The sequence below is a fragment of the Syngnathus typhle genome, linkage group LG15 (genome assembly GCF_033458585.1).
Source record: "Syngnathus typhle isolate RoL2023-S1 ecotype Sweden linkage group LG15, RoL_Styp_1.0, whole genome shotgun sequence".
Taxonomy (NCBI): domain Eukaryota; kingdom Metazoa; phylum Chordata; class Actinopteri; order Syngnathiformes; family Syngnathidae; genus Syngnathus; species Syngnathus typhle.
In genome coordinates, this window is record NC_083752.1 from 1,952,547 (window position 1) to 1,979,346 (window position 26,800).

The 26,800-nt window shown below is 43.5% G+C and overlaps 1 protein-coding gene across 1 annotated transcript; it reads left to right on the forward strand.

Moving 5' to 3' along the window:
- The first annotated feature begins 1,610 nt into the window (after window positions 1–1,610).
- gabrg2 (gamma-aminobutyric acid type A receptor subunit gamma2) lies at window positions 1,611–24,931 on the forward strand. Its single transcript, XM_061300265.1, has 10 exons — window positions 1,611–1,750; window positions 5,653–5,792; window positions 7,667–7,734; window positions 9,045–9,265; window positions 9,818–9,900; window positions 11,142–11,279; window positions 17,969–18,121; window positions 19,544–19,749; window positions 20,803–20,826; window positions 22,525–24,931. Exons 1-10 carry the CDS (start codon window positions 1,611–1,613, stop codon window positions 22,801–22,803), a joined length of 1,452 nt encoding a protein of 483 aa, XP_061156249.1. The 3' UTR covers window positions 22,804–24,931.
- The last annotated feature ends 1,869 nt before the right edge of the window (window positions 24,932–26,800 follow it).

Below are 26,800 nucleotides of genomic sequence, written 5' to 3' on the forward strand. Positions count from 1 at the left end.
ATCAAGTGCAACCTCATTTCCTAGTCAAGACGAACTTATTGTACTGTAGGTGGCGACAGCTGCAGTTACGTTTCCTTTCCCATTTCCAGCGTTTTAAAAAGAGTGATTAAATGACTTTGTGAGTTCGCACGCTCATGGAAACAAGTGAGCGGTGAGCCTCTTGGGACAATAAAGGTGTGTGTCACATGAACTGGAATAGATGCTCCAAGTAGGAAGTTGGGTTTAACAAATCACACTGAGGCGGATATGCCAACACCTGCTTGTTCAGCCTCCACCTGCCTCTCTCTTCTGTGTTTTTTTTGGTGGGTGGGGGTAGGACTACTGCAAAGTGTTACCATCAGTTATGAGCATACTTATTCATTTCCACGCAGAACATTTGCTATTCTATACGTCTTTCTGTAGTCCCGTGTGTAAACGCTGCATATTAATAGTCGGGAACCTAATTTTAATTTACATCACAAGTATACACCCCCCCCCCATCCCGAGCATACTAAGACTCCCTCAAGGAGTCACTGTAGAGTTTACACCTCATCCAAATGACGGCATTTGCATATTTTACAGCTACGGGAATAATATGGAAAGGAGCAATGCAAGTATAGGATGCAGACAGCTGTAAGACAACACTTGTAACCATATCAGTCATACTGATCACTTTATGAAAAAGCATTATTTCAAGAGAGATTTGAAAAATACAGTACATAGTCATTGTTATACACTGTAGGCCTATATAACACTTTTTTTTCCCAGAAAATACCCCAAAAGTCAATCATTTCGCCTAGCACCTGAAAGGTTCAAGCATATTTCTGGGCCTCCCGTGCTGGAGACATTGGGCGAGCGGATTTGAGCACAAAAGTGGGGGGGGTGCTGTCCATGGTCCTGATCGTTCTTGCGTAGAGCGCTATCGGAGCTGTCCGTGGTCCTGAACGATCACAACTCGCTTTCTGTCGCTCTCGCACACAAACACGCATTAAAATGGCAAACAATGAGAATGACGCTAATTAGATTGCACTAGTGTATGAAATGTTTAAGATAACTTTTTTTTTTTTTTAAGTTTTAGATCAACCGACAGCCTTTAGTTGATCTTTTACCCTGCGTGATCCAATCATTTCTTTTTTGCAATAACGTCTGAAATGCTTCGCTACAACTTTCAGTCGAGCCAACTACTTGATGGTGTCTTTTAGCATGCGGCTAATAATGCCGTGGAGAGTGCTTGCGTGCGTGTGTGGTGAAATCACGCGTGTGTTGATCCGTGCTGCAGCAACGTGCCTCGGCTCCTCTTGCCAGCCCTGCAGCCTTCTTTTTAATCTGCATTCACACCCAGGCTGCTTTCACATCTCACTAGGTGTGTAATTCGAGGGCCTATTCAACTATTTAACTAAAGGGGGGGATTTTCTTTCCATTTTGATCTTATTTGGTGTTTTAAAACGGCTTTTGGGGAGACTCGCTTGCCCGATAATATTATTTCACCTCATCTTTTTGTTTTGGACGATCTCGAGCCTGGCGGGGCTTCTCGCGTGGGGAAAAAAAAAAGGAAAAAGCTGCGTGATGCATCGTGGGCTGGGAAAGCACTAAACAAGACGGGCATCTGCACCAGGCGAGGAGACGAAAAGATGGTGAGGATGACGAGGACGGCGGCGGCGGCGACTTCACCAAATTTAACCCGCAAGTGCTCGACGGCCATGGCGAAGCCTCCTTGTCTTGCACGCAAGCTCTTCCTGTGGCTCTTCATCGCCGTCAACCTCCCCACCAGGTAGGCGAGATCGTCTCCAAAACGGTGTTATGATGATTCTCCGTTAGCTAGCGTTAGCTTTCGCCTAGTCGACGATGCTACCACCAAATTGAGCTCATCGTTACAACGTATTTGTCGTTTGCATCGGTCTAACGTCACCCGTTAAACACCCACACGCTGTCCGTGTATAACGTGTTGTTTATGTATTGTTTTGCATGCAAAAGACCGAGGAATGACTTTAGAGCCCACGTCCAGCGTCATAATTAATATTTAAGGGCTGTTGTGCATGATCGGAGGCTGCTGGTAAAATAGCACAGGCGAGCTAAAGTGATGCTACATATAGTGAGCGCTAAGCTGTTTGCAGGGATCAAGTGTATTTAAGTCAAAAAGCTGCACGGCTCTTACGTGCATGCAATTGTGCGCGATGACGGCTACAGAGGAAGCGAGGAGAGAGCAGATTGTGCACGATCTGTCAAATAAGTGTATTTTTTAAAAATTTCAAAATGGCAGACGGTTGTAGACTGGAGAGAAGTAATAAGGCACACAGCACAGATGCAGACATCTCTCCTGCAGCTTAAACCATCAATGCACTTTGTTCGTTTCCATTACTATTGTGGTTTTTTTTTTGAACATATATGGATTTAGTTGAGATGGAGAAAGAGAGCATGCTTGCCGTCGTCGGTTTCGGGATAGAGTGCGGGGAGAACAAATGGAGGCATAGACCATCACAGGTCACTTCATTAGGTACATACGCTTAATACATTCAGTAAAAGAGCTGTCTTGAAAGATGATGCCTTTATTAATGCTCAATTTTGATTGGTGTGCTGTATTGTCGTGCAGTGTCGTTTCCAGAATGGCATTAAGTATTCAGTATATCTATTTATGGTTTCCACTGGTTGTCACTATGCCATACATCAACTCACTTAGAGTATTTGCCCAAATGTGGGATATAAATAAAAGCAGCAAAATCCCCCCCCCGCGTATATCCAATTCAGGGGGTGGCCATTTTGCCACTTGCACTGGCACTGTGATGTCATTTTTAGTCGACAAGAAGTAGCAAAATGCCGCCCCCACCTCCCCGACCGAGATGGATAAAAACAATCGGTGCTGCCATGTTGTAATCTACTCTATATTGGCCAATCAGCATGATTGTACGACTAATCTAAAAAAATGAGCACTCTTTCACAAGGGGAGATTTTCATTGGTTTGTGCAAGCAAAGCGAATGTTGAACCAACCAGTGGTCGTGACTCAGACCAATCATGAAGCATCGCAGTGTTTGGTGATTGTAACTAATGAATTGGCCATCTAATCAAACAATGCAAGTTTTCTTCAATAGCAACACCAAATATCTGAATTTGTCATCTGACACTTACATAAGACATCTTTCCCAAGACCCGCTTTAAGTAATATGTAACTTTTATGGTGACTCATTGGCTCTTACTATATGTAACTTTTATGGTGACTCATTGGCTCTTACTATATGTTGTGACGTCATGAAACGACACAATGGACACCTCCGCAAGAAGTAGAGTCACACCAAAATGGCCTTAGGGTCCAACTTTGAAAGACACAAGGTCATTTGGAGATATTGCAACATCAATTCCAAGACAGTTGTATCAGAAAAATTGCTACGGGTGCATTATGGAGGATTGTTCTCTTGAATGGGGAAACTCCAAACGCATTGGTCTATTGTTATCATTTGAAAAGGGGCATCAAGACGCATCATTTGAAAACACTGTGATTACAATTTGCATCTCATTCCATGGATGGATGTCAAATTTTGCTCGTCTCGAGCATTCAAAAAGACAAAAACGGGAGCTGCCACTTTGCTTAGAGAGTCTTTTGTATTCATCACCAAGGTATTGAGGTCAGAATCTTTTCAGCTCGGAGGGTCGGAGGTGGCCGCAGCGATGGTGACTCGCTGCTCATCCCAGTTGGCATGGCGATGGAGCCAAAGTCAGACAAGAAGAGGCGGCTGCGCGTTACACGCTTGGTTTTCTCGCTAGTCTCTGTCCCCGCTATCTCTGACATTATTCTTTGAATCCAAATTAGGACCCCTTGACTTCAATTTTTTGTTTGAGAGCATTTTGATAGAATTCTGTTTTGTTTTTCCTGTTCCAATGTAGTTTGTGACATTTCCTCCAATTTTTTGCAATCTACTGATACGCTCTTATTTCGGATACTCTAATAAAGTGCCAGTTTGAATACATGTGATCTATTTTCAGTTCGGCCCAAAGACATTTCCTGCCAGAGGTCAGGAGCGAATATAACGGCACTGACCCACTTGAGAATCTGTTCCCGGACAAGCTGGTTGGTGGCGTTAGATTTTGATTTAGTGACTAATGGCGCCACCGTGTAGGAGGAGCGTGGTCACAACGTGACATCCAAAGCGGGGGCTGTTGTTTTGCTTTACGGGCGTACAACTAATTTCACGTTGAGGGGTGTTAAGCACAAAGGTTCATTTGAGTTGGCCGTGTTTATTTGCCGCGCTACGAGTAAAACACGCAAACTTGTCCTCCCTCACTGTGGACGCTAATGGACGACACTAACCATATTGCCATCATCTTTATCAACGGTCTCATCGCTTTAGTAAAGCCAAACATGGCCGTCGCTTGAGTCGAAATGAGTGCGGCATGCAGAGCAGATGCAATTCCTACTCGTTATGAAGTACGGGAACGCTTTGAACGAGACATTTCAACCGCAGACGTGTACATGCATATGCATGAAAAACAAAGTTTGGCTCGGGCGTCTCGGCGGACCTTCAGGTACTCAATTAGCAAGCAGGACCACATGGCTCTTTCGTTTGATCTGCTTACATTTGGAGCCGTTCCATCTACAGTGGAACCTCCAAAGTCAAACCCTCAATGTGGTCGTACAACTCAACAATAATACACCAGCAAATGACAAATATGCTCCAATCTATGGCATAAATAACAATTGAGTATAAAGCTACACTCAAAGCTTGCTTATGTAACAAGATGTGTTTAAATATGCGCAGACCCTAATTCTTCATTGTCTCAAATCATATGAACTTAGCACAAACATAGGCCGCTAGAAACTTTCTGGGTTATACCAAAGCGGCCACCTGAGTAATATAATTTCCATGTAATGTTTCGACCCGGATGTCCAAGTGGAAATGGATGGCATACGATGGCTCTTAAGGCAGTGGAAGGAAAAGCGCAGGTCAGACTGTTATTCCTGGCTCTCGGCCTTGGAACGTGAGAATGCTATCAGATCCGTTCTCCCCGCCTCCCCCTTTTTCATACTTTATGATTTGATCCACAAGTCTTGTTTCGGCGCATCACCTTGCTAAAAGAAAGCTCAGTGCACGTTCAAGATTGCTCTCGTGTGCTTGCGGGCCATCTGCCCAAAGTCTGCCAACAAAGCTGCACTCAATTGGAATTCTATTTTTGTCAGCTATATACGAGTGTGTACGTCTTTGTATGTCAATCTGCCCCCATTTATTTCCCCTTTGTCCTTACTGTTGTTTCTAACGCTCAGCAACAAACCACAGACGTTGATCAGACCTAATGTTCTCAAATTCTGACCACAATATAGACTAACTACAGAACATCATGCATGCATGTCTGCGAAAGACGTTTATTTTTCCTCCCATGCCTTAGTGACATTCACGGTTAAGGGCTCTTGAGATGTTCTTACTTTTTCATTCGGCAAGGTGAAGAAGCGTATTTGGGAAAATTATCTTCTCCAAGACTCCCCGAACCCCTTAAAGCATCTTTAGGACATGGCAAATATTTCAGTCATTTTGCTCTAGCCTTCCAGTAGAGTCACTATGTATGTATCACTTCAAAGCATATGGAGTTATTGCAGTCCACTCGAGACCGTCGTCTTTATTCGAAGGATGAATGGATGGACATCAAAGTTTTAAAAAATAAATAAAAATAAAAACTCTTCATCGCAGCTCCTTCCAGACCGATGACGACGATGAGGTGACCAACAAAACATGGGTGCTGACCCCCAAAGTGTTCGAGAGTGACGTCACCCACATCCTCAATGGCCTACTGGATGGATACGACAACAAACTGAGACCCGACATCGGAGGTAGGTGCCGATTTTTCAAAGCGGAACTTCTTCGCTATAGACAAAAGTTGTGAACGCTAACAGGAGACTAACAGCTCCCCCTTTCTACACATGTAGTATACATCACCTTGTCATCCGAACAGGTCAGAATAGGCCGTGTTGTCGTCCGCTACTCTACAACACATGATTAATGGCTCCATAGATCTCAGGGAAATTGCTTATCTGTCAAATCCACTTACATAATCATACCTTCCATTCTTCAATCGAGCTGGACTGTATCCACAACTAATATGTGTAAATAATTTCCTCGTAATAGCTCGTACACAAATCTGACACGATAGACGGCGGTGGGGGAAAAAACGAATGGATTGCCCCTACGTGATCTTCCTGAAGATTAACACTTTTCCCTTTCAGTGTTACCTTTCTACTTGCAGCTATTACCATGCAGACCTGCCTAATAAATCTTTCGTCTCTCTGACGTGGCAGAAATATGATGCTATTTGTCATTATGTAGAAGCTGTCCAAAGACGGAGTGTTGTAAATGATTGCTAATAAGCTAGTACGGAGGGAGTGGGGAGGGGGAAAAAAATACAATTCAATGCATATGAAAGTATCAGGAAATGATCTCTGGGGAAAAACAAACAATTCATGCAGCCTGGTTTTATGCACGCTGCCATCAACAAGCAAACTAAGCACTGAATGTCGGTGTTAAGAATCCGGGGAGGCTCGTTCATACAATTTGTTGCCCAAGCAGACCTCTGGTTTATCTCCTCCTAATATGTTGTCTGATTGTGGCCAGAATGACAAACAACATTCAAGGCTCCGATTTCCTCATCGAAAAATGCTCGGGGAGCAAAACAGTTCCCAGCGCTTGTCATTTTTGGGTGGGTTGTGGGATTTGATAGAGCCACCCCAATCCTTTTACAACCTGAACGGCATTCCATTAAACAAGTGCTTGGTTTCATCCTGTCAGCGTCTTTGCGACGTGGTCATATATAAAGTTCACCTGGCTGACTTTATTTACACACTTATGTTCTTGTTCCCTGACAGATTTTTTTTTTTTTAATTTGCTTTTGAGTGTGACAGATTTCATAAAGGGCACAATCCTCCTTCTTCAGTCTTCATAGGTGCTTGAAATTCAACAGCATCATATCCTATATCTGCATCGGGTGGCTGCCTCAGCCCACAGCAACGCATCAAAGTCTCTACGGCCGGCTGCCATCGCCATAACCGAGCGTCGTCTTCAAATGCGCTCTGATCTCCCTCTCGCTCATTTCTTTCACTATCCCAACGTCTGCCGTCAAAATTTCACAGCTACCGCAGGGTTATAATTAGCCGGCTATACTGTCGTCCGAAACTCCAAAGAGCCAATCAAGTAACCGGCCTTACTGCACTGAGAAACAAAATGTCTCTCCCCTGCATACTGTGGATTGAACCGAATCCCTAATTGCGTCTACCTTTGAAGTTCAGAATCTTTATTTGTTAGCCGACAGAAGCTACCAGAGAGGACTTTAGTGGCCTTTACATACACTCGAGCAAATACTCCAGGTTTTGCGTCAGCGTTTATATACACTCGAATCGGCTCATCCTAAATAAGCGATGCACGCCGTCTGCTCTTTAAGTCAGTCATTTCCTGCTATTCATGACATAACACACAACATGTCAGAACCTCACCAAAGACACATGGTGCGTGATGTTACACACTCCTATGTCCTTCGATGCACTTGACGCGTATGCCTGGCGTGAAAAATGCATGGCAACTAGCGAGACTCAATATACGGCCCATGTAGGCAGCCCCGTGTCTTTAACAATGCTACGTTTTAACACCAGGTATTGTAAATCACAATAGTTTCCGAATGTTTCCTGAACAATCCTTGTGCTTTTTCTCGCTGCAGTTAAACCCACAGTGATCCACACAGACATGTTTGTCAACAGCATCGGCCCAGTGAACGCCATCAATATGGTAAGCGCCGCCGTTAGCCTGCCGTTTAGGAAGAATATCAATGACTAAATTCACCCTGTCCTGGCTTTGGGGGGACGAGAGCGTAACCATGGGGTGTTTTCTTGGCCTATGCGCAACCTGGCAGGGCAGTTAACGTGTTGCTCCGGCACACCTCGGTATGGCGGCCGCCGGCTTTGGTGGCTTTTGTTCTAATCTTTTTTTGCAGCTTTGCTGTCGATCAGCGGCTGAAACAGCTTCGCTAGGCTTTGCCCCGGACCGGATCAATGATTCACTGGTTCTCACTACGTACGGCTTATGACACCTCATCCATAGGGAGCTGTTGCCCATTACGATATAGCATATTTTCAGTATTGTTTGGTTTTGAGCATTTAAGCCACTAAGTTAAACGAGCCCAACCCAGCTTTGCAGTTAATGGGAAGTAAATGGCATCTCAGCACCAGCGGGATTTCATATTCTTAATTATGAAGTGGGAATTTATGGAAAGTATGGCTTTAGGTACGAGCGAGGTCAAGGATGGGACGATCTAAAATCTGACCTTTGCTGATCTAAATATGTGACAATACCGTATCAATGCAGTTTTTAAGGCAGGCTACATTTTGCATATTCGATTTTGTACGAGCTGAAAGACAAATCCATGGAACCTCAAACGAGATACCTAAATTTCACAACTATTCCAGTGAGCAAAAACGACTTGGGCAATGATGCCCAGTGAGGAAGCAGGTTTTTTTTTAGCTTCTGTTTGGAACTATTTGAATGGGTTTTTTTTTTTTTGTAAGGTTCCGCTTTGTCACATTGTTAATGCCTTTACGGCTTCTTGCACTCAAGTGCCCTCTTTATTTCTTTTTTTCCCGCTGTACTTTACTTGAAACCTCAGGCTCAACCAGTCCAAGTAAGTAAATAAGTCAGAAAAGACCGATAGTTCCGTCTCAATAGCTGCCTGGACTTTTATTCCCCCGCTACGTCCGGCCGGGCTTATGTCATCTGGTCTTCCATTCATCTGACTTGCTCACATTCTTAGCCTGCTCTCAAAGGGACTGAAAAGAAGACAGTAGATTTTACTCCAGCCGGTAATGAGGTTTGATAGCCCCTCAGCCGAGAAATGAGAGGCATTAGTTGATCATTGGCCCATTCATTTTAAGGTTGAGGGAGTCAAAATGTTCTTCTTCAGTTTGGGGGATTTTTTTAAAATAAAAAATAAAAAGAGCCATTGCTTTGAGAACACTTATTGGGTCTAAGAAAAATGGCTCACTGATAGCTTCAGGCAGACGAGAGACGAAAGTCAATCTAACATTTAGTTTTTTCCTCCACAGGAATACACCATCGACATCTTCTTTGCCCAAACCTGGTACGACAGAAGGCTAAAATTTAACAGCACGATGAAGGTTCTGCGTCTCAACAGCAACATGGTCGGCAAGATCTGGATTCCCGATACGTTTTTCCGCAACTCCAAAAAAGCCGACGCCCACTGGATCACAACGCCCAATCGCATGCTTCGGATCTGGAACGACGGGCGAATCCTCTACACGCTCAGGTAGGAAGTCAGGGTTGACCCTGGTGAGTTATTAAATCTGATCATAAAAGATTATCTTAAAAATCGACGGCGACCAAATTGAAACAATGCTTTGGAATAAAAATGACCAAGCTTATTTTCTTACTGTCAGCAGATGTTTTCGACAGACACCTGGAGAGATAATAAGAAAGAAACTAAAGTCCATCAGACTCAATCAAGTCATGATTGATGTTCTTCTATGCAGAACACTGGCTCGCCACTTTATTAATTTGGAATAACTCGTAACGCAAGCGCTAGTTAATTGGGATGACCGACCCGCTGCGCTACGCTCGACAACGATACCTGACAATAGCCTCGGCGCCGACGGGCAATGTCACTTGAGGTCGTTCCTTTATTAACGGTACGTTTAATGACTGTAATGACTTCAAGGTCCCTCAAGTGCGAAAAGTGGCCATAAGACAGGTGCGCTGCAGAGACGATAAACATCTGTTTATTTTCATAAACAACCTCTTTAATGTGCTGTGAGGGTGTTTTTTAATTTTTTTAAACCGAGTTAATGTTGTCTCTCTGCAGGTTGACCATTGATGCTGAATGCCAACTGAAACTGAACAACTTCCCAATGGATGAGCACTCGTGTCCTTTGGAGTTTTCAAGCTGTAAGTCGGCTGATATTTTTTTTCAAATAATGTTGCCTAGAGGATTTCATATGGTAGGACAGTACCAATGTCAGAATCAAATAATCAGTGATTGAATGCATCCTATTCTAGTGGACTATTTTTTCAAAATTGCTATTCTTTGGCCAGGAGATGATCATGGCCATGCAAAGAAGGTGCCTATTCAAGTTCCAACATAAAAGGCGCGGCCTTCATAGTGAATGTTAGCGGGCGGTAAAATGATTGAATAAACCATTTCAAAAAACCAAAAAGATGGACTCAATTACTTTGCTGAGGAACATTTCAAAAGTACTACGAGTTGAAACGCTGCGCTGGCCGCTTGGGAAGGAGGGGAGGAGGGGTAAAGTTATGCTAATTTAAAGTCCCAATGATCGTCACACACACACCTGGGTGTGGTGAAATTTGTCCTCTGCATTTAACCCATCCCCGTGTGATTTTAATCCATCCCCTGGGGGAGAGGGGAGCAGTGAGCAGCAGCGGTGCCGCGCTCGGGAATCAGTTGGTGATCTAACCCCCCAATTCCAACCCTTAATGCTGAGTGCCAAGCAGGGAGGCAATGGGTCCCATTTTTATAGTCTTTGGTATGACCCGGCCGGGGTTTGAACCCACAACCTTCCAGCCTCAGGGCGGACACTCTACCACTAGGCCACTGAGCTGGTGAGGTCTCTATGGATCTACAGAGAGAAGCACCAAGGGATACATCTCCTGGGGAAAGGCTTTGTAAATAGCTCCAAAAGCAACAAGAGAAAGAAACTAGTTTGTGCCAAAATATGTCCTTCATTTAAATTGGATGACTCCTATAGAGATAATCAAATCTTTTGGCACCTACACACTCATGGGAGGTGGTCAGAGCCAGCTCGTCCTCCTGTGCCGGCCTACACACTACCCAAAAATCCCAAGCTACATTTGCAACATCATGCCTGAAAGCACTCTGAAGAAAGTCCACGTGCCGTACCGAAGCCAGCAGAAGAAATCTTGAGTGAATCCTTCCTGCCAATAAATGTCATTTTAATTAACCTTGGGTTTACAGGAAACACCATCTGACTTTTAGAAGGGGATGCTTTGTAAGCTTGCCGACTTAAATAGATTTTCCCGTGATAAAACAAATGACGAGTGTGACTCTATAGAGGGAACCCCTGTAAGGGATGAAATGTTTGTTGTGCACAGCGCTTTGGCTAATCCGCTGAGCTTCTCGTCCTCTTCCTCGTCTCTCTCCTGCATAGATGGCTACCCGAGGGAGGAGATTGTGTACAAGTGGAAGAGGAGCTCAGTGGAGGTTGGAGACATCCGCTCCTGGAGGCTTTACCAGTTCTCCTTTGTCGGCCTGAGGAACACCTCAGAGATTGTCAGGACCGTCTCGGGTAAGACCACTTCTAAGCAAGTATATTATTTTGTGAGATATTTTGATATTTGTAGAATTTCTGTATTCTGCGCTTATGTTTTGACGTTTGAAATTGCCGTGGAAAATGAATGTCATACAGTAGAGGGGAAAAAGTGGAACAAGCTCATAAATTGGTCTGGAAGTGTTGAGTTGAGCAGCACTCGCTTCTGTGGAGCAGTCAAGCTTTGTTTGGAGTGTCAGCTAAGCGGTCGGTTGCAGTTCCGCCTGTCAGATAGTCCACTGCCGCAGATATCATGGCGGGGTGGCAAAATCTACAAATCTTTCCGTCAAGATACGGCAACACAGAATGTGCTGATGTGCTTTACCTAAGAGCTGCGAGTTGCATTTCAAACTTCTCCATGTAATCAGGGCGTTGCCAAGTGACATCACGAAAAGGCAATCTGCGTAGGCGGATTAAATGCGGTGAAGACTTCGGAGCATGCCTCTCTGATCTGGTTTGTTATTTCCGCCAGCAGCCAAGTCGCCATCTGCTCTGTTGTCAGCGCAGAGAACCTTGACTGCGGTTGAGAGACCCCTTGTCTCATTTTGCAGTCACTTTGGGTTTCTGACCCGCTGCCAGTTGGGCGAGCGCAACATCTGCCTCGACGAGCAGTCTGTTAAGAGAGAGAGCCTGGCCGCAAAGTGCCCCCCTTCCTTCTTTGCAGCTGCGGAAATAATATCCAAATGTGTTCTTTGTGCACAGAATGCATCTGAGGAGCAGATTGACTTATTTTCTTTCCCCAGATCATTCAAGGACAAGTTAAAAGTTTGAAGATGATTACGATTCAGGTCCTTTGTTGCGTTAGAAGGGGTCAGGTAAGGCGACTGGAAATAACGTTAATCCTAGCAGACAAGCAAGGCAGGTGAACTGGCTTCAGCCAGAGGCGCTTATTCCATCTCATCGTCCTGACCGTGATCAGATTAGTTGTCCAAAAAAAAGTGATAAGAACCAGACATGCTTTCACAAAAATAAAATCGATTTTATAATGAAATGGCTGCTTGGGGTTGGCAGGCCATCTGCTGCTCTTGACGTGGCTTTTAATAAAGAGGGCGTCTGCGTCTATTTGCTTCCCCACTCAGCCAGTGTCCAAAGGCAGCGTCTCTCAACATGTCACTTCCCATCAAGACCGCGTGCACTGCCGAGACCTGCTTTTATCAACGGGGCATTCGCTCACACACTCCCAGGCTTACATGGAGAAAAACAAAATGATATGTCATGCGGAAATGACCGCTAATATGTGTTAACTGTTACATAAAAATGTGTGTCGTCTTTGAAAGTCAACTAAAACAGTCCATCTCCAATATTATGCGTACAAACTGCAGACAGGGAGACATTATAGATTTCTAAAATGGTGTCACGGCGTTATTTATAATGCATTCATGTTACGCTTCCATGACTCAAATCCACAGAGAGATCTGTGAGTCATAGTTCCAGCACAAATTAGCGGGGAAAAAAAACCTAAAAACATCTAAGAAGGATGTCCTAGAGGCTTTTTTGTTCAAGCATAAAGGCTAGCCGTGTAATTTCCCAACTGATTGTCTCATTCGGTAGCTCCTCTTCACGATGACTCATGGACAGTTTTAATCGAAGCATCACAAACCCGCGTGCATCAGTGCATCTGCTACCTACAACCACACATACATGTGTGGAAACCTATTCTTAGATTGACCTTCCCAAAGCCACGCTGCTGTGGTCTGTATGCGTCCGCCTGTGTGATTCAGCTTGAGCGGAGAAAGCCCCGAGACACATCAGCGTCCCCATTACGGAGCCCCACACTTTACAGATGATTTGTTGATGGGACAAATTCATCGGGGGGGGTGCATTGCGCTTGAAAGGAACAAGCTCGAGAAAAGCAAGCCACAACGCCATTCCCTCTTATAGCATGACCAAGCATATCTATCTTTAGGCCGTCGTGGCTCCAAATAGAGATGTAGACCTTAATCCCCAAAGACGTAGTCCTAAACAACCATAGTGGTTACAGTTCTGTCGCCACAAGATAACAATATGCCAAATATGGCGTCCTCAGAGCGGGGAAAAAGAAAATTCGCATGCAACATCCTGATACGGTTTTACATTTGAATGGGTGTATTATTTTTGGTGAATCCGCACAGACGTCATAAAGATGTTTTTATCATAGTCAAATGACGTGAATAAGATGGTGAGGACTTTGCTTAGGGAGGGCGGAACGTGTTCAAATCGGTTACACTTAGTGAAAACACGGCAAGCAGGGCATTCGCAGGTGACGTGTTTTAGACGCAGTGATGAGTAACACACGTATGGGTAGAATTATTGACACGGGAACAGTTTATCGCTGACGTGAGGGAAAATATAACGGCGGAGGCAAGGTCGCTTGTCAAAGGCTGCTTGGTTTAATCAAGAAAAGTGGTTAGGAAAAAGGGGAAGCGATAAAACACCGGCGCCGATAGTTTGTTTTATTGTTACCGAGACATTGTAGTCCTGATTGGATATAAAACCTCGCCATAAAGTAGCAGAAGAGGAGATGTCCTAAAGCCTACCTTGCGGTCATAAGTCAATCCTGTAACCAAATAAAAAAAAAAATGACGGTGTGAGCTGATACACAAATATGTTCTTGTTGGTTTCATAGACAGGGTTGGTCATCTCGAAGAGTAAATGAAATGAAAATATGCTTCTGCTCTTTAATCAGACGACGATCAGCCGCTGTTTATTAAGAGAAAGGAGGTTAAAGAGTGCCGAAACAATCCATTAGCCACAGCGAGACGCCATTCCTATTATAGCTACTCGCTCTTAATCTCCTCCTCCAGTCATCCACTCTTTCTCTCTCGCGCTGCAGTCGTCACAAATCGGATTCACAAGTCGCCACTTTTTTATCACGGCAAATCATCTTTCTCGATGTGCGTTTGTTGAACTAGTCCATATGGGGAAGAGTCAACGGGCCTACCTAGATGGAGGAATATTTTGTTCCTCATGTATTAGTGATGTGGCAGCTAGACAATACATTTGCTAATCGTGGTTCAATGCCGAAGATACTCATCTCATTGAGCTTGCTTTTTTGATTTTTAAACAACTGATGGACAATGGTATGAAGTCATTTTGCTCGACTGCGGATATTAAAGATGGCTTGATGAGATTATACACCTGTGCTCCCGTTCCTGTATTTGCTTTTCATTGGCACGACCACACTTGGCTAAACTAGGACACTACAATACATGGCATTCAAAATAAAAATGATATTGTGAGAGGATGGGAAGTATTGAGGTTGTTTTTCAGTTGAGGTGCCGGTAGGCATAGATGGAGGTCATCGAGTAGAGGGAAGAGAGGCGATTCAAAAAAGAGGGGCTGAATAGGAAAAAGGAAAGAAAAAGGAAAAAAAAAGAAAAAAAACAGGCCAACTGTGTCAGCGACGTTGCTTTTGGAGATGTTTGCCTTTCATGTGGATTTGCATGGTACGAGCCTTGACTTTTTGAAAACATCGTCATTGGAAAAATATGTGACGACTAGACCAACAAAGAATGGGAAGTAATATCATTGTCCTAAGATAACTAATATGTATAAAATAGGACTCTAGATGATAACCCAGGACAAACAAATTTGTAAATTTTACCCATCTAATAAAAGTCTTTATAGCTATTGTAAAGAGCAATTTATGTGAGACACAAGAGCATGCTGTATTAATCGTGGAAAGGCGACTGAGACGATGTGCGGTACGAAGAGAACCAGGGAAAGGGGGGGTGAGCGTTGAATTTAAGCACACGCTTACATAACGGCTTTGCATCACATCTCTGCTCAGTGTGAGAAAAACAAATGCATCCATTTTTAGACAAGGTGAGGTTGAAGTAAACAGAAACAGGAGGAGGAAAAGGAACCATTATGACGGAGTTTTGCATTGCTGTCTTTTTTGTAAAACGTAACCTGTCAGTCACTTTATAGTTGCTACATATACAGTGCAGTGGTTGCCTTAAAAAAAACTAAAAACTAAATTATTGATAATCATGACAAGGATAAAAACAGACACATCAGCCTAAAGGGACCACAATGGGGTAACGGCTGTTGTTCACGTCAACAAAAAGTGATGAGCTCGCATTATGGCCAATACCGTTGAGGGTGGCAAGTAGCCAAGGCTTAACCCCGGCCGGTCATTAGCAGGCTTCCTGTCTTTCAAACTTGCACATTTACATTGGCTGTCACCTCTTATATGCACAAGCGTTGAGAGGACGGCCTGTCAGCAGCCTCTGGATCACTGCTGCCCATCCATATCTCCACCAATTTACAACTTGACTCCTAGCAAAATGACAATATGATATTCGCAGTTTTTTTTTTTTTTTCTTCTCATCTGGTCAGCAATGCAAAATTAGCATGCCAGGTTTCATACCCGCCTGTGGCGCTAATGTTCCGTCTTACTCGGATAAGAGTCATGCCGCCAATATTATAATTAAACATTTTTTGTATATATACACTCACACTAAGGCTAAAGCTGAAGGAATTATTGTTCCTTCCCACCCATCGCTCTGGCTCTCATTTTGTTAAATGTGTTGCCGCGAACAATAAAGAGCTGATCTCTGATGAATGATCAAGCCTGCCAAGTTTTTTATTGCTTTCCGTAGATTACATCAGCTTGAAGTAAATGTGGGATCTTCAATAAAAAAGAAAAAGAAAAAAGAAATCTCCATGGCAGGTTTGTGCTGCTGTCAGTATTTTCTGCACGGGTTGGGTCAGCAAAAAATTGTCCTTGTCTAGATAGAAACCGATTGACTTAAAAGCAACATAATTACAGCGACGGATGAGAAATTCATTTTATTAGCGGTGGGCAGAGAGCGCCGCATAGGGCGTACTAATTTGTAATCCGCGTGTTCTTGTTACCGGAGAAATTAGCACTTTGGATCAGTTGATTGTTAGCAGGATAGCGAAGGAGCTGAGGATGTGGGCGTTGTTGGATCCATGGGAGATCATAGCATCACATATAGCTGCTTCATCATTACATTCACAGCTGGTCCTCTGGGTGAAAATTGGAACTCTCGGTGGTGAGAGTCATGAATAAGAGAAAGCGTTAGATCGTGAGAGCTCTATATGAGGGCTTCTGCTACTTTGCAGCCCCCTATCCAGTTACAAGGACTGAAAACACCAATAGAGTATTTGTATAGAGGGAGCAAACAAAATTCATCACCCTCTCATTCAAACACACCGAGTCCTCATTATGCAAACATGTTTGTTTGCGAAATATCATCCACACGCCTGAGCCTTGAAGCCACGTGGTTTGAAATTGCAGGCAGGGCGTGATTAACAAACTAATACATTACCCCTCTGCTCTAATGGCAGGCGAGCTGATACCGATACATCAGCTTGCCACAGTGGAGGGCGCAGGTCGATAACGCCGCCTCCGCAAAATGTCTTCTTGGCAAGAGCCGCGGCCTATAATGAAATCGGTGAATGGATGAACGTATGGCGATAGAGTCCTACGGCTTCCGATTTCAGCCATGTTGGAAAGAGCATTGTTATTAAAAGTGTGGGACTGTCAAGGAGGCTTTGTAGCTGCTGACAAAGCCGGGATATAGGGATGGATTAACCAGTTCTTGGTTTGAGGCTAATCTAATGCTAATAAAATTCAAACCTAGTGCTCTGTCGGCGCCTCGGGTACCACGGCGCATACAAATCATACGCCACGGAGCAGCCTGGATCAGCAAAAAATACATATGAACGGTTATGGCTATGCCGTAGGGGTCACCGCCATTTGTTTAACAAATGACACTTTTAATGGCGCGGTGAACAGCGGTGGAGACTGGGACAGATTGGCCAGATTTGGGCTCCTATCCAGATGCGGCAAGAACTCGCTGGCGCTGACGGTCACGAAATAATAAACACCGACGGTCCCGCGTCTTTGTCTCTCTGTCGCTCATTAGCGCCGACGCAAAAACACACAGATGTCAGCGTCTGTTTGGCAATAAACTCCAGTGCGGCCCTTTCTCGTGAGGAGAATTATTAGCCAGCTGTTCGTACCCCAGCTGCAGCCAGTTTTTTTTTGCAAAATGCCGCCAGCCATCGAACTCACCAAACACACACACACGCAGTCACACAAATGACTGAGCGTGCCCAGCAGGTGACAAGCCATCGCGAGGCCAGCGGAGGTTTCCGACACCGCTAACACTTTGATGTTAATCAATTAGCAGACAAGCCACCGACACCGGGATGCCAATTAACTGAGATGGGCCAGCAGATACCGACAGGTACATTGAAAGTCTGGAAGTTGAGAGATGCCTTAGCACCGGTGAAGCGGTCAATACTGCAGAGCTTCACTCGAATGAGTTTGTTTATTGAAGCCCAAGTGTGGATTTGACAAATAGGTAGACTCGTTGACACACTCTCACTCCCCATTTGGTTTCAAAATCAAAGATCTTTCTCAACTAAGATATCGGGCTCTGTTCTGGAAGCCAGAAAAATCCTGATCTGGTTTACGTTTCGAGCATGTGTGTGTGGGCGGGATTGTGATTGCAGCATCAACTGTGTGGACTGTACATGGGGTGACAATGCAACCCACCAATTCAGCAAAGAAGACGATTGCAACATGATAAGAACAGAACATTTAGCATTTTTTGCCATCTTGGAATTATTTGTTGTCATTTTCTGATAAATGTACGATCACGAGGCCGGAAGCCTACATCTCATCTTCCCCATTTTGTCCCCCTTTCTTTTAGGCGACTATGTGGTGCTGACCGTCTTCTTTGACCTGAGCAGGAGAATGGGCTACTTCACCATCCAAACCTACATCCCATGCACTCTCATTGTTGTCCTCTCTTGGGTCTCCTTCTGGATCAACAAGGATGCGGTGCCAGCCAGGACATCATTAGGTGAGCCTGTTTTTTACATTTTAAATGCTGCCAATCATCATTCCAATCTGTAGTTTCACTGGCCCACGCACCCTGTTACGTAAATTCATTCATACGTTCGCCTATGGAACATATGATGAGCTCTGACACTTAAGCTCCTACTGAACAGCCGTCTAGTCTCCTAAGTCATCCTACTTCCTCAGCCCGCTCTTTTCCCTCGGAGACAGGCGCGCTGCTCAAGAATCTAGTCCATCTTGATTAGAAGATCCAATCCTGGCACATGTTTTCACCCATGCCTTAATGAGACATTCATTATGCAGTACAGCAGCAAAGATGCCGGGATGCAACCTCAGCACCGGAATAATAGCGGCTGCCGCAAAGGGGGAGAAAAAAAAAAGAAAAAAAAAAGGGCACGCTACTAAAACCAGAGCGAAAGTTTAAAGAGCAACAAAACATGTCAGGTTTTGAACTTCCTTCACCTGCAGGGGACATCCTTGGGAATTAATGTGTTTTTCATCCATGGAGCTTTCTCCCTGTCAGCTTTCTTTTTTGGGCCCCAAAGGCTGAAAATCCTGACCTGGAATCCACGCGATGCCGTCATTATCTGGCATAACTGAACGGGAAAGAAAGCCTCCTCCCACCTCGTTGTCGTCATTACTTTTGTCTGCCGTCAATCTCTAAAAATAGATTGTATGCTCGAGCGTCGGCGGATTCCAACACGATTTGCGTGGAAATGCTAACACCGTCAAATCCCTGCTAAAATTATACCAAGAAACGAATATCCAAATTTCCTCTTTGAAAGATTACACGGGGTAGTACAAGCATCCAGGTGGTTGGGGAGTGGATTAATGCAGATGACATCATTGGTAATCCTTCAACGCCACCCAGAAATAAACCAATTCACTCACAATGCTATACAATCATCTTGGGACAGACAGATGTCTTGACGTCTCACAGCAGGCCAATGCAAACCTCCCCATTTAGAGGAGGCGGCGCCTTTATTTATATTCCCAAGGTATTATGGCGCTGATGCTAATGCCGTATCAGTGATCGTATAAACATGTGCCCTAACCCCGCATCATCATTAGAGCAAGACAACCATACAGGGAGAAGGATTACCAGATGGTGTTTATTGGAATGTTGCTGGTCAATGGCAGATGAACCATAAACCATATGCACGACAGGGAGTGCAAAACAGATGTTAATGCGTCTCTCCTCGGAACGGAACTGCTAAGAGCATATAATCGAAAACAAGGCCCTTAATCCTCGTTTTGTATCGATTAAACGCTGCAATATTTCCACACCGCTTCACCAGATTCATTAGCACATTGGTAAATGTATGCGTCTTTTTTTTTTTTGTCGTCAAGTCTCGCCCTAATTTGTACTGTCACAGATTTTAAGGAATGCACATTTTGCAACCATGGCCTATTATGTCATTGCCAGGCATCACCACCGTGCTGACCATGACCACGTTGAGTACCATCGCCAGGAAATCTCTTCCTAAAGTCTCCTACGTGACGGCCATGGACCTGTTTGTGTCCGTCTGCTTCATCTTCGTCTTTGCCGCACTAATAGAGTACGGCACGTTGCACTACTTTGTCAGCAACAGAAAGCCAAGTGCCAAAAAGGACAAGAAGAAGAAAAACCCGGTGAGTGCCTTTCTAAATCTTGGTGCTCATGTTCTATTTCGGGATTTGCGTGGAACAAAACAGACTGATTTAAATAAATAATAATAATAATAGAGAACTAAACTAATATGGTTGCGCAACTCTGCACACCCTCTTATGACTGGGGATGTAGACTTTTTCAACCTTATCCTATTTCCTCCTAATTGCGTTTTACGGATTATAGATCATATTAATGAAGAAAAACGTTTTTTTTAATTGAATTGTATTTATTTCATTTTCATATAAAAAAAAAAAAATCTGACTTTTTGTATCCACTGTAGGTTATAGTTCAATGACACACTCATTGTCCCTCCCCCAAAGTATTACACTGATGTTAATCCCCCTGAAAAAAAAAAAAGCTTAGTACCCCAAAGGGAGCATCTTCCCGATCACTGTCACCTCGACTTACTCGCTGAGCGAGGCCTTAAGCTCAAATCCGCTGCACATCTGTTACAGTTGTAATTTAGACCCATGTCACATGTCAGAGCGCTGGCTTCAGCCTTGCCTTGAAGCCATCAAGCACTGGCGCAGCTTTGCTGAAGGGCCAGCCAACCCGTCCTAGCAAGTAATTGGCGACGCTCAACCGAAAGGAACTACGAGTCAGCTTTAAATGGCTTCATTTTTCCTGCGTATGATTTATCAAGGTGACATTCATGACATATGTAAGATTTCGAGCAAACCTATGGCGAGAGCAATTCGGCTATTACCGGAAAGCGCGGCAAGAGACCCTCGTTGCTCTCTGCTGTTGTTTTTGGTTCTAATGCTAACAGTATGGATGACCTGCTTTTTCACCAAACTTTTTCAAGGAGAGTACTTTATATTCCACCACGCATTCCCCCATGTGTTGCCATGTATGTATGTCTTTCGACAGTATCTCCTCTCTCTCCATCCTGACTGGTGCAGAAATGTCTTATTTCCATGCATTATCTTGTGTTTTCTTTTCAATTCTGGTGATTGATGTTCTCATTTTCTGTTTGTTGTTGTTTATTCTCTTATTCAATCCCTCCCATTCTTTGTTGCCTGTCTGGACAAAAGCTCCTCCGGCTCTTTTCCTCCAAGGTATATTGCCTGTGTCTAACTTGCATGCCTCTGCTGCATTTATGGGCTCTTTCTTTTCTGTCTTTATCTTACTTGCATTTTTATGATACGCCTCATTTGATGAACAGGTTTCAGAAAAGAAAATGACATTCAAAGGTGCTCTCCGCTGTGCACAGTGCGGAGGCAGCCAGCCAGACAGATTTGAGCACTTTGTTATTTTTTTTCGGTTTGCATTTTTACAATTTAAATGAGCATCCCACTGATCCTGTTGCCAATGGAACATTACGTCCGGGACTGCTTCTGGCTCCCTCTGTCCTGTTTCACTCGTGTCGTTTTAACCACAGCGCGTGGCTGCAAAAAGCTCCCCCTAGCCCACCCCACCCCACCTCTCCTCCTGCCAGTGAAACTTTACCTTTGTGTTCGTTGGGCTTCTCAACCTGACACTTCCTACAGAGTCAGCAGAGCCTTAACAGACTGAAACAGACAACCCCCACAATGTCTAATTAGAGCTGCTTTTGAGTATCAGGTAAGACACAAGAAAGCATCCAAGGTGGAAGGGAAACCACCTGGTTTTTCTTTTTTTTTTTTTTTTTTTACTCTCCAAGATGACCTCACAAATGATCTTCTGGGTGATTCCAAAAAATTCAGATAGAGTACAAACCCGCTCTTCTTTGAGAGGTTGTCTACTGTTCAGTCAGTTAAAGTTGCCAACGTCACTGTGCTTTTGTTTTGGGGTTCTTTTTGTTTCTTTGCTAACACCAACCCCCTCCCACACAGCCCCGGCCGGCGCGAGCGGGACGTGGCTAATGCTTCTCCTGCTTGAGCTTCCACTCATTGCGCCCCCTCCGGCTACAAACCAATCCCCTTTGAGAACCGAGTCATAACCTTCTGGCCTTAATTCCCTCATTAACGCTACATGGTGACGGTTCCTTTAGAGCACACCAAAAAATGGCCAAGTGCTCAAAGCGACCCATATGTTTTTCATATGGGGGGTTGTGAGTCGTTTTCAAAAGGGACGGCGGGTTTATGCACAAGTGTTGGGCTAAATGAGGCTGTGGGGAATAGTCTGTGAAGTCAACTTGAAGTATTCAAAGCTTATTCAAGGATGCATGCTAACAGCATAATGGCTTTCAAACAGCACGCAATGTCGCCTAAAATAGACGAATCAATAATCATTTTTAAATGATAGAAAAATATCATGCAGCTCTTCTTCACATGAGTCAAGCAAAGAAAAGAATCTCAGAGCAAGGGCAAATTTATTCGACGGGAAGTCGTGACGTGAAATTCTCGGTGGGCGTTTTGTGACGCTCGACACGCCGAGTCTTTCTAAGGGACAGCTTTGACACCTCATTTTATCAGCAAGGTCGAGGATCCTTCCAATGCTGCCGGAGCATTTAATCTGCCATGCAGCTGGAATCCCAATCGATGCGACGGAAAGTGGCGTGACTTTTAAGATAAAAAGTGGATGAAAATGCAATATTCAAATACTCCTCGTCTCCCTTCTGAATGATAGACACTGACTTTTTTTTTTTAAAGGGAAATCAAGCTAAAGTTGTTTTTGTTCACCCAAATTGCAGCTTTGAGATGTGAAAAGATAAGAGGAACTTTATTGCAAAATTGCATTGCAATGTCAATTTGAACCAGGTCCATTGTCGAGTCCTATTGGGAATCGGCGCGGGTTGCCACGCGCTAACTGTTGGCTTCCTTGTCTAAAAGCAGACGCCCACGGTGGACATCCGCCCGCGCTCGGCCACGGCCATCCAGATGAACAACGCCACGCACATGCAGGAGCGCGACGAGGAGTACGGCTACGAGTGTCTGGACGGGAAGGACTGCACCAGCTTCTTCTGCTGCTTCGAGGACTGCCGCTCGGGGGCGTGGCGGCACGGCCGCTTGCACATCCGCGTCTCCAAGATTGACTCGTACGCACGCATCTTCTTCCCCACCGCGTTCGGGCTCTTCAACCTAGTCTACTGGGTCTCCTATCTCTATCTTTAAGAGCGCACGTCCAGCCTTATCACCGCGCTCTTTACGTCGTGTGGGACATTTCTTCAGGAGCGGGGACGCCATCCGTCATTTTTCATTTGCGCACTTTTCATCCCGTCCAATCGGTCAGTTTAGGCGCGGCGGACGTCGCAAAACCTGTAGCATTACTTCAAGCGGCAAGAAGAAGATCGATAAAGGCTGATTGGAATTATTCCTGTGTGTGATCATCTCGTGTTCACTGTGCCAACGCCTCATTTGGTTTTGTTTTTTCGTAGATAAATGGGAAGGAAGTGAATCAAGTTACAACTGTGCTGAAAAGTGTCAAGCACTTTAAAAGAGCTCAAATTAGGGATGGGCATTTGATGAGATGACGGTTTGATGTTCCTCTTTTTGTTGTTGTTCTGATATTAATGGGATGGTAGAATGTGAGAATGTTCTGAACTCCCTTTTACAAAAACAAGGAGCGTTACTGAGCAATAAGGGAAATGACTCAAACTTGATTCAACTTCAAGACTAATTTAATTAAGATTGTACTTTTGCAAATATTGTATGGATGAGACGGATTCAACATCATCTGCGTTAGTTGCAGCCAGGTTGCCGGATCCCAGATCGTTCTGAATGACCAATTCATTGATTAGGATGCCCGTCCCTAATTTTCATTTGGCAAGTAACCATCTACCATTTTTACGTGTAGTCAAAAGCGACGACGATGCCGTTTATGGACAAGTGTATCAATATTGTAAATATTTGACTATCGCATAGTGTGTTTGTATTTATTGCATGCACCTTTCAAGGCCAAAAAAAAACGACATGCATTTTTTTTTCCTGTCGACTACTGCTGAGTATCATTCAGGGTATCATTCAGACAAGAAAAAAATATATATATTTGACTTTTCAACACATTTACTGTTAAAAGGCAGCATTATCTGTATGCAAGAAGAGACGCAAGGAAAGTTAGCCTCTGTCCGCTTGAGAAAAACACAGCCGCCACAAAGAAGACCTAACTAAACAACATTCCAAAGCAGATGTCAGGATCATTTGTGGAGCTCACATCTTCTAAGACGACACAAAATAGAAAGCTTCTTTTTTTTTCAAAACAGCCTTATCACTTTGAGCTAAAAGTCACCAATATTCATTTTCTCCGATGCTTTTGCTTTGAATGGTGTTGGGCTGAGAGAGGTCGCAATGAAAGCGTTGTAAATGTCGTGTAATATATAATGCACTTATGACACGGGTGGCGGGCGGGGGAAGCACTTTTTGATAGATGAAAATAAATCTGGTCAAAAAAATGACATTTTTTAATCAGAGATGCAAGTAAACTTTCTAAATGATTTTTTGCAATGATTCCTTATCTGCCTTCTATTTTTCTCTAGTACGTCAGGTTTTCAAAACAATATAACATGTAATATATTTAGTAATATTCATGACTTAGGAGTTTGGTAGATTTATTTTCTTAAACACTATACCGATGAATTTGAACAGATGAAACATTTCACTTTACACAAGGTTGAAAACAAAAGATTAAAATTTCAAAAACCTGATCTGCTGGCGAAAAAAGAACATTTTGGAACTCAGCATCAAAAATACACTTAGGGACACGTAAATCTGTCTCTGATTAAAATTTGCTGTTGACCATTGTAATCGCACAAAAGAGCGTGTGTAAATCACACTCTGATGTTATGTATATAAATTACAAAAAGAAAAAAAAAAGCCCTTTGGATTTTCTATTAAAAAAGAAAATGAAAAGAAAGAAAAGGGTCTATATAAAAATATATATTTTGTAATTTCAGCTTGTTGCATTATATAAAATTACAATATATTAGATTTATTTAATGGCGTAGAATAATCCAAGGGTGGGGGGGGGTATTTATTATTTATAGTATTTATTTATTTCATGGAAATAAATTGTACTTTATGTTCATATCGTTGTCAAAAAAAATATCAAGAGTGCTTTTTTTTGTCAGTATATCAATGGAGCTTTAGCTTAACTTCTCTTGTGTTCTTTCTATGTTGTGGTTCGATGTTCTCACCGAGCTCTGTCCCTGTTTGCTCAAATGAGACTCTGCTTTTTTGGAGCTTCAGCTTCACGGGAGGAAAAAAAAAAATCGGTCAGTTCCGTTTTTACAAAAAGAGAGGGGGGGGGGGGTTAACTCATGCTATGATCGAACAAATGTTGATTATAAATAATGCCGGTTAAACGTTTCTTGATCAAATGCTTTCATTCTAGAAGTTTCTTCAGAAGAAAATTCTCATCCATCAACAAAAATATTTTCCTGGACATTTTAATAATAATTAATAATAATTCATTTAATTTATATAGCGCTTTTCAATGACCCAAAGACGCTTTACAGGGAATAAAAAGGATGGGGACGTACGGGGGTTTTGACAATAGGATATAGTTAATCATTTTGAATCTAACATTGGTCCTACTATGTTCCTAAGATGCCACACCAGTTGTCTAAAGCGCAATTGTGTCATCTTTACATGGCTGCTCTTCATTACTGTTTCCAACTCACATACTTAAATGCCAAACTGACATATTGCAACCGAGAGAAATAAATAACATATCATGTTTGTTTGTTTGGTGGGGTGGGTTCATCTCTCAATGATGTGTGCGTGTGTGTGTGTGTGTGTGTGTGTGTGTGTGTGTGTGTGTGTGTGTGTGTGTGTGTGTGTGTGTGTGTGTGTGTGTGTGTGTGTGTGTGTGTGTGTGTGAGACCTTGCACTGCAACTTGTCCATATGTGTATTCAGGCTGCAAACATATCATTATTCTTATATCCTGAATCTGAAAACCTACAATGGGCCAGATGACAGAAAAGAACATTCGATATTCTACACGACTTGTAGTTTATTCATCTTGTGTCAAATGTAAAGAAGTGAGGATTGCAATCGTGTGCATGTTGAATGTTTAGTTTCACTCGCAGGAAGTGTGTGTAATAGGACCAAATCAATTTGTTTGTATCTTCACTGTATTTATTTTGTGATTCTTATTTATTTTAGGAGCACACACAAACATTTTCTAACGCAATCTATGTTGATAAAAAATATTCAAAATAAAACGGTATTATAGGAGGTGTCACAAAGCAAAATGGATACAATTCCTTCTCCTGCTTACATGAGTTATTTGGTATCTATGTGATTCTTGGGTTGTGTGTACAAAAGGGGGGCACAGCGTCTGCATTATATCCAAATGTACTTTTCATAAGGGAATTGCACATCGCTGTGAAATTTTACAATAAAATTGGTGCATTTATATTCGGGTGAGTTGAAGTTATTCTCATTGACATATTTTAGCTGTGAAGAAACGTTGAAAAGAAGGAGGGAAGGACTTTTGGGTGGACAAAAATTCTGGGTTCAACAAGTCTTTCAAAGGTGGATTTTTCCTTGTCTGTCCTGTTAAATCAATTCTATCCAGCCGAGCAAATTCAAACTAGGGCCCCGCTGTCCCCCCGTGCCCCTGCAGAACAGACACTGGTTGCTCAGCTTGGCCGGGTGGGAGCTGCAGGGCACGGCCAATGAAGCGGCCGCATCGCAGCGGGCTTTTATCGACTCAGCGGGCGCCCGAGTGCAGAGGCCTGTTATTATTAATGTATCCTGTGCATGAATCATCTCGCTCAGCTTTGTTCTCACACTTTCATCACCATGTGTTTTGCCGCAGTACGCGTTGACTGAATTTCTGTTTAGGAGTCCTCTTAAAAAAAAAAAAAAAAAAACATTTTGTTGCTTGCCCTAGCTTTACTTCAAAGGGACACTATTTTACATATATGTCCCAACAGTACCTTCTATGCAAATGCTCCGTACTGAATCTCCCGCCCAGGTCCATCAATACAAAACATGCTTCATTAGACTTGCCATTTATTAACTGTTGAACCGCACCCGTGTTAAAATGTCCCGCGTAAGATCATTTGACCTTCTGCTGCACGTGATGTGTTGGACCCAAGTCAACATTTGCTCTGTATGTGTTGAACTTGTCAACAGCTCCTAGGTAATCCCTCTGTGGCATAGTAA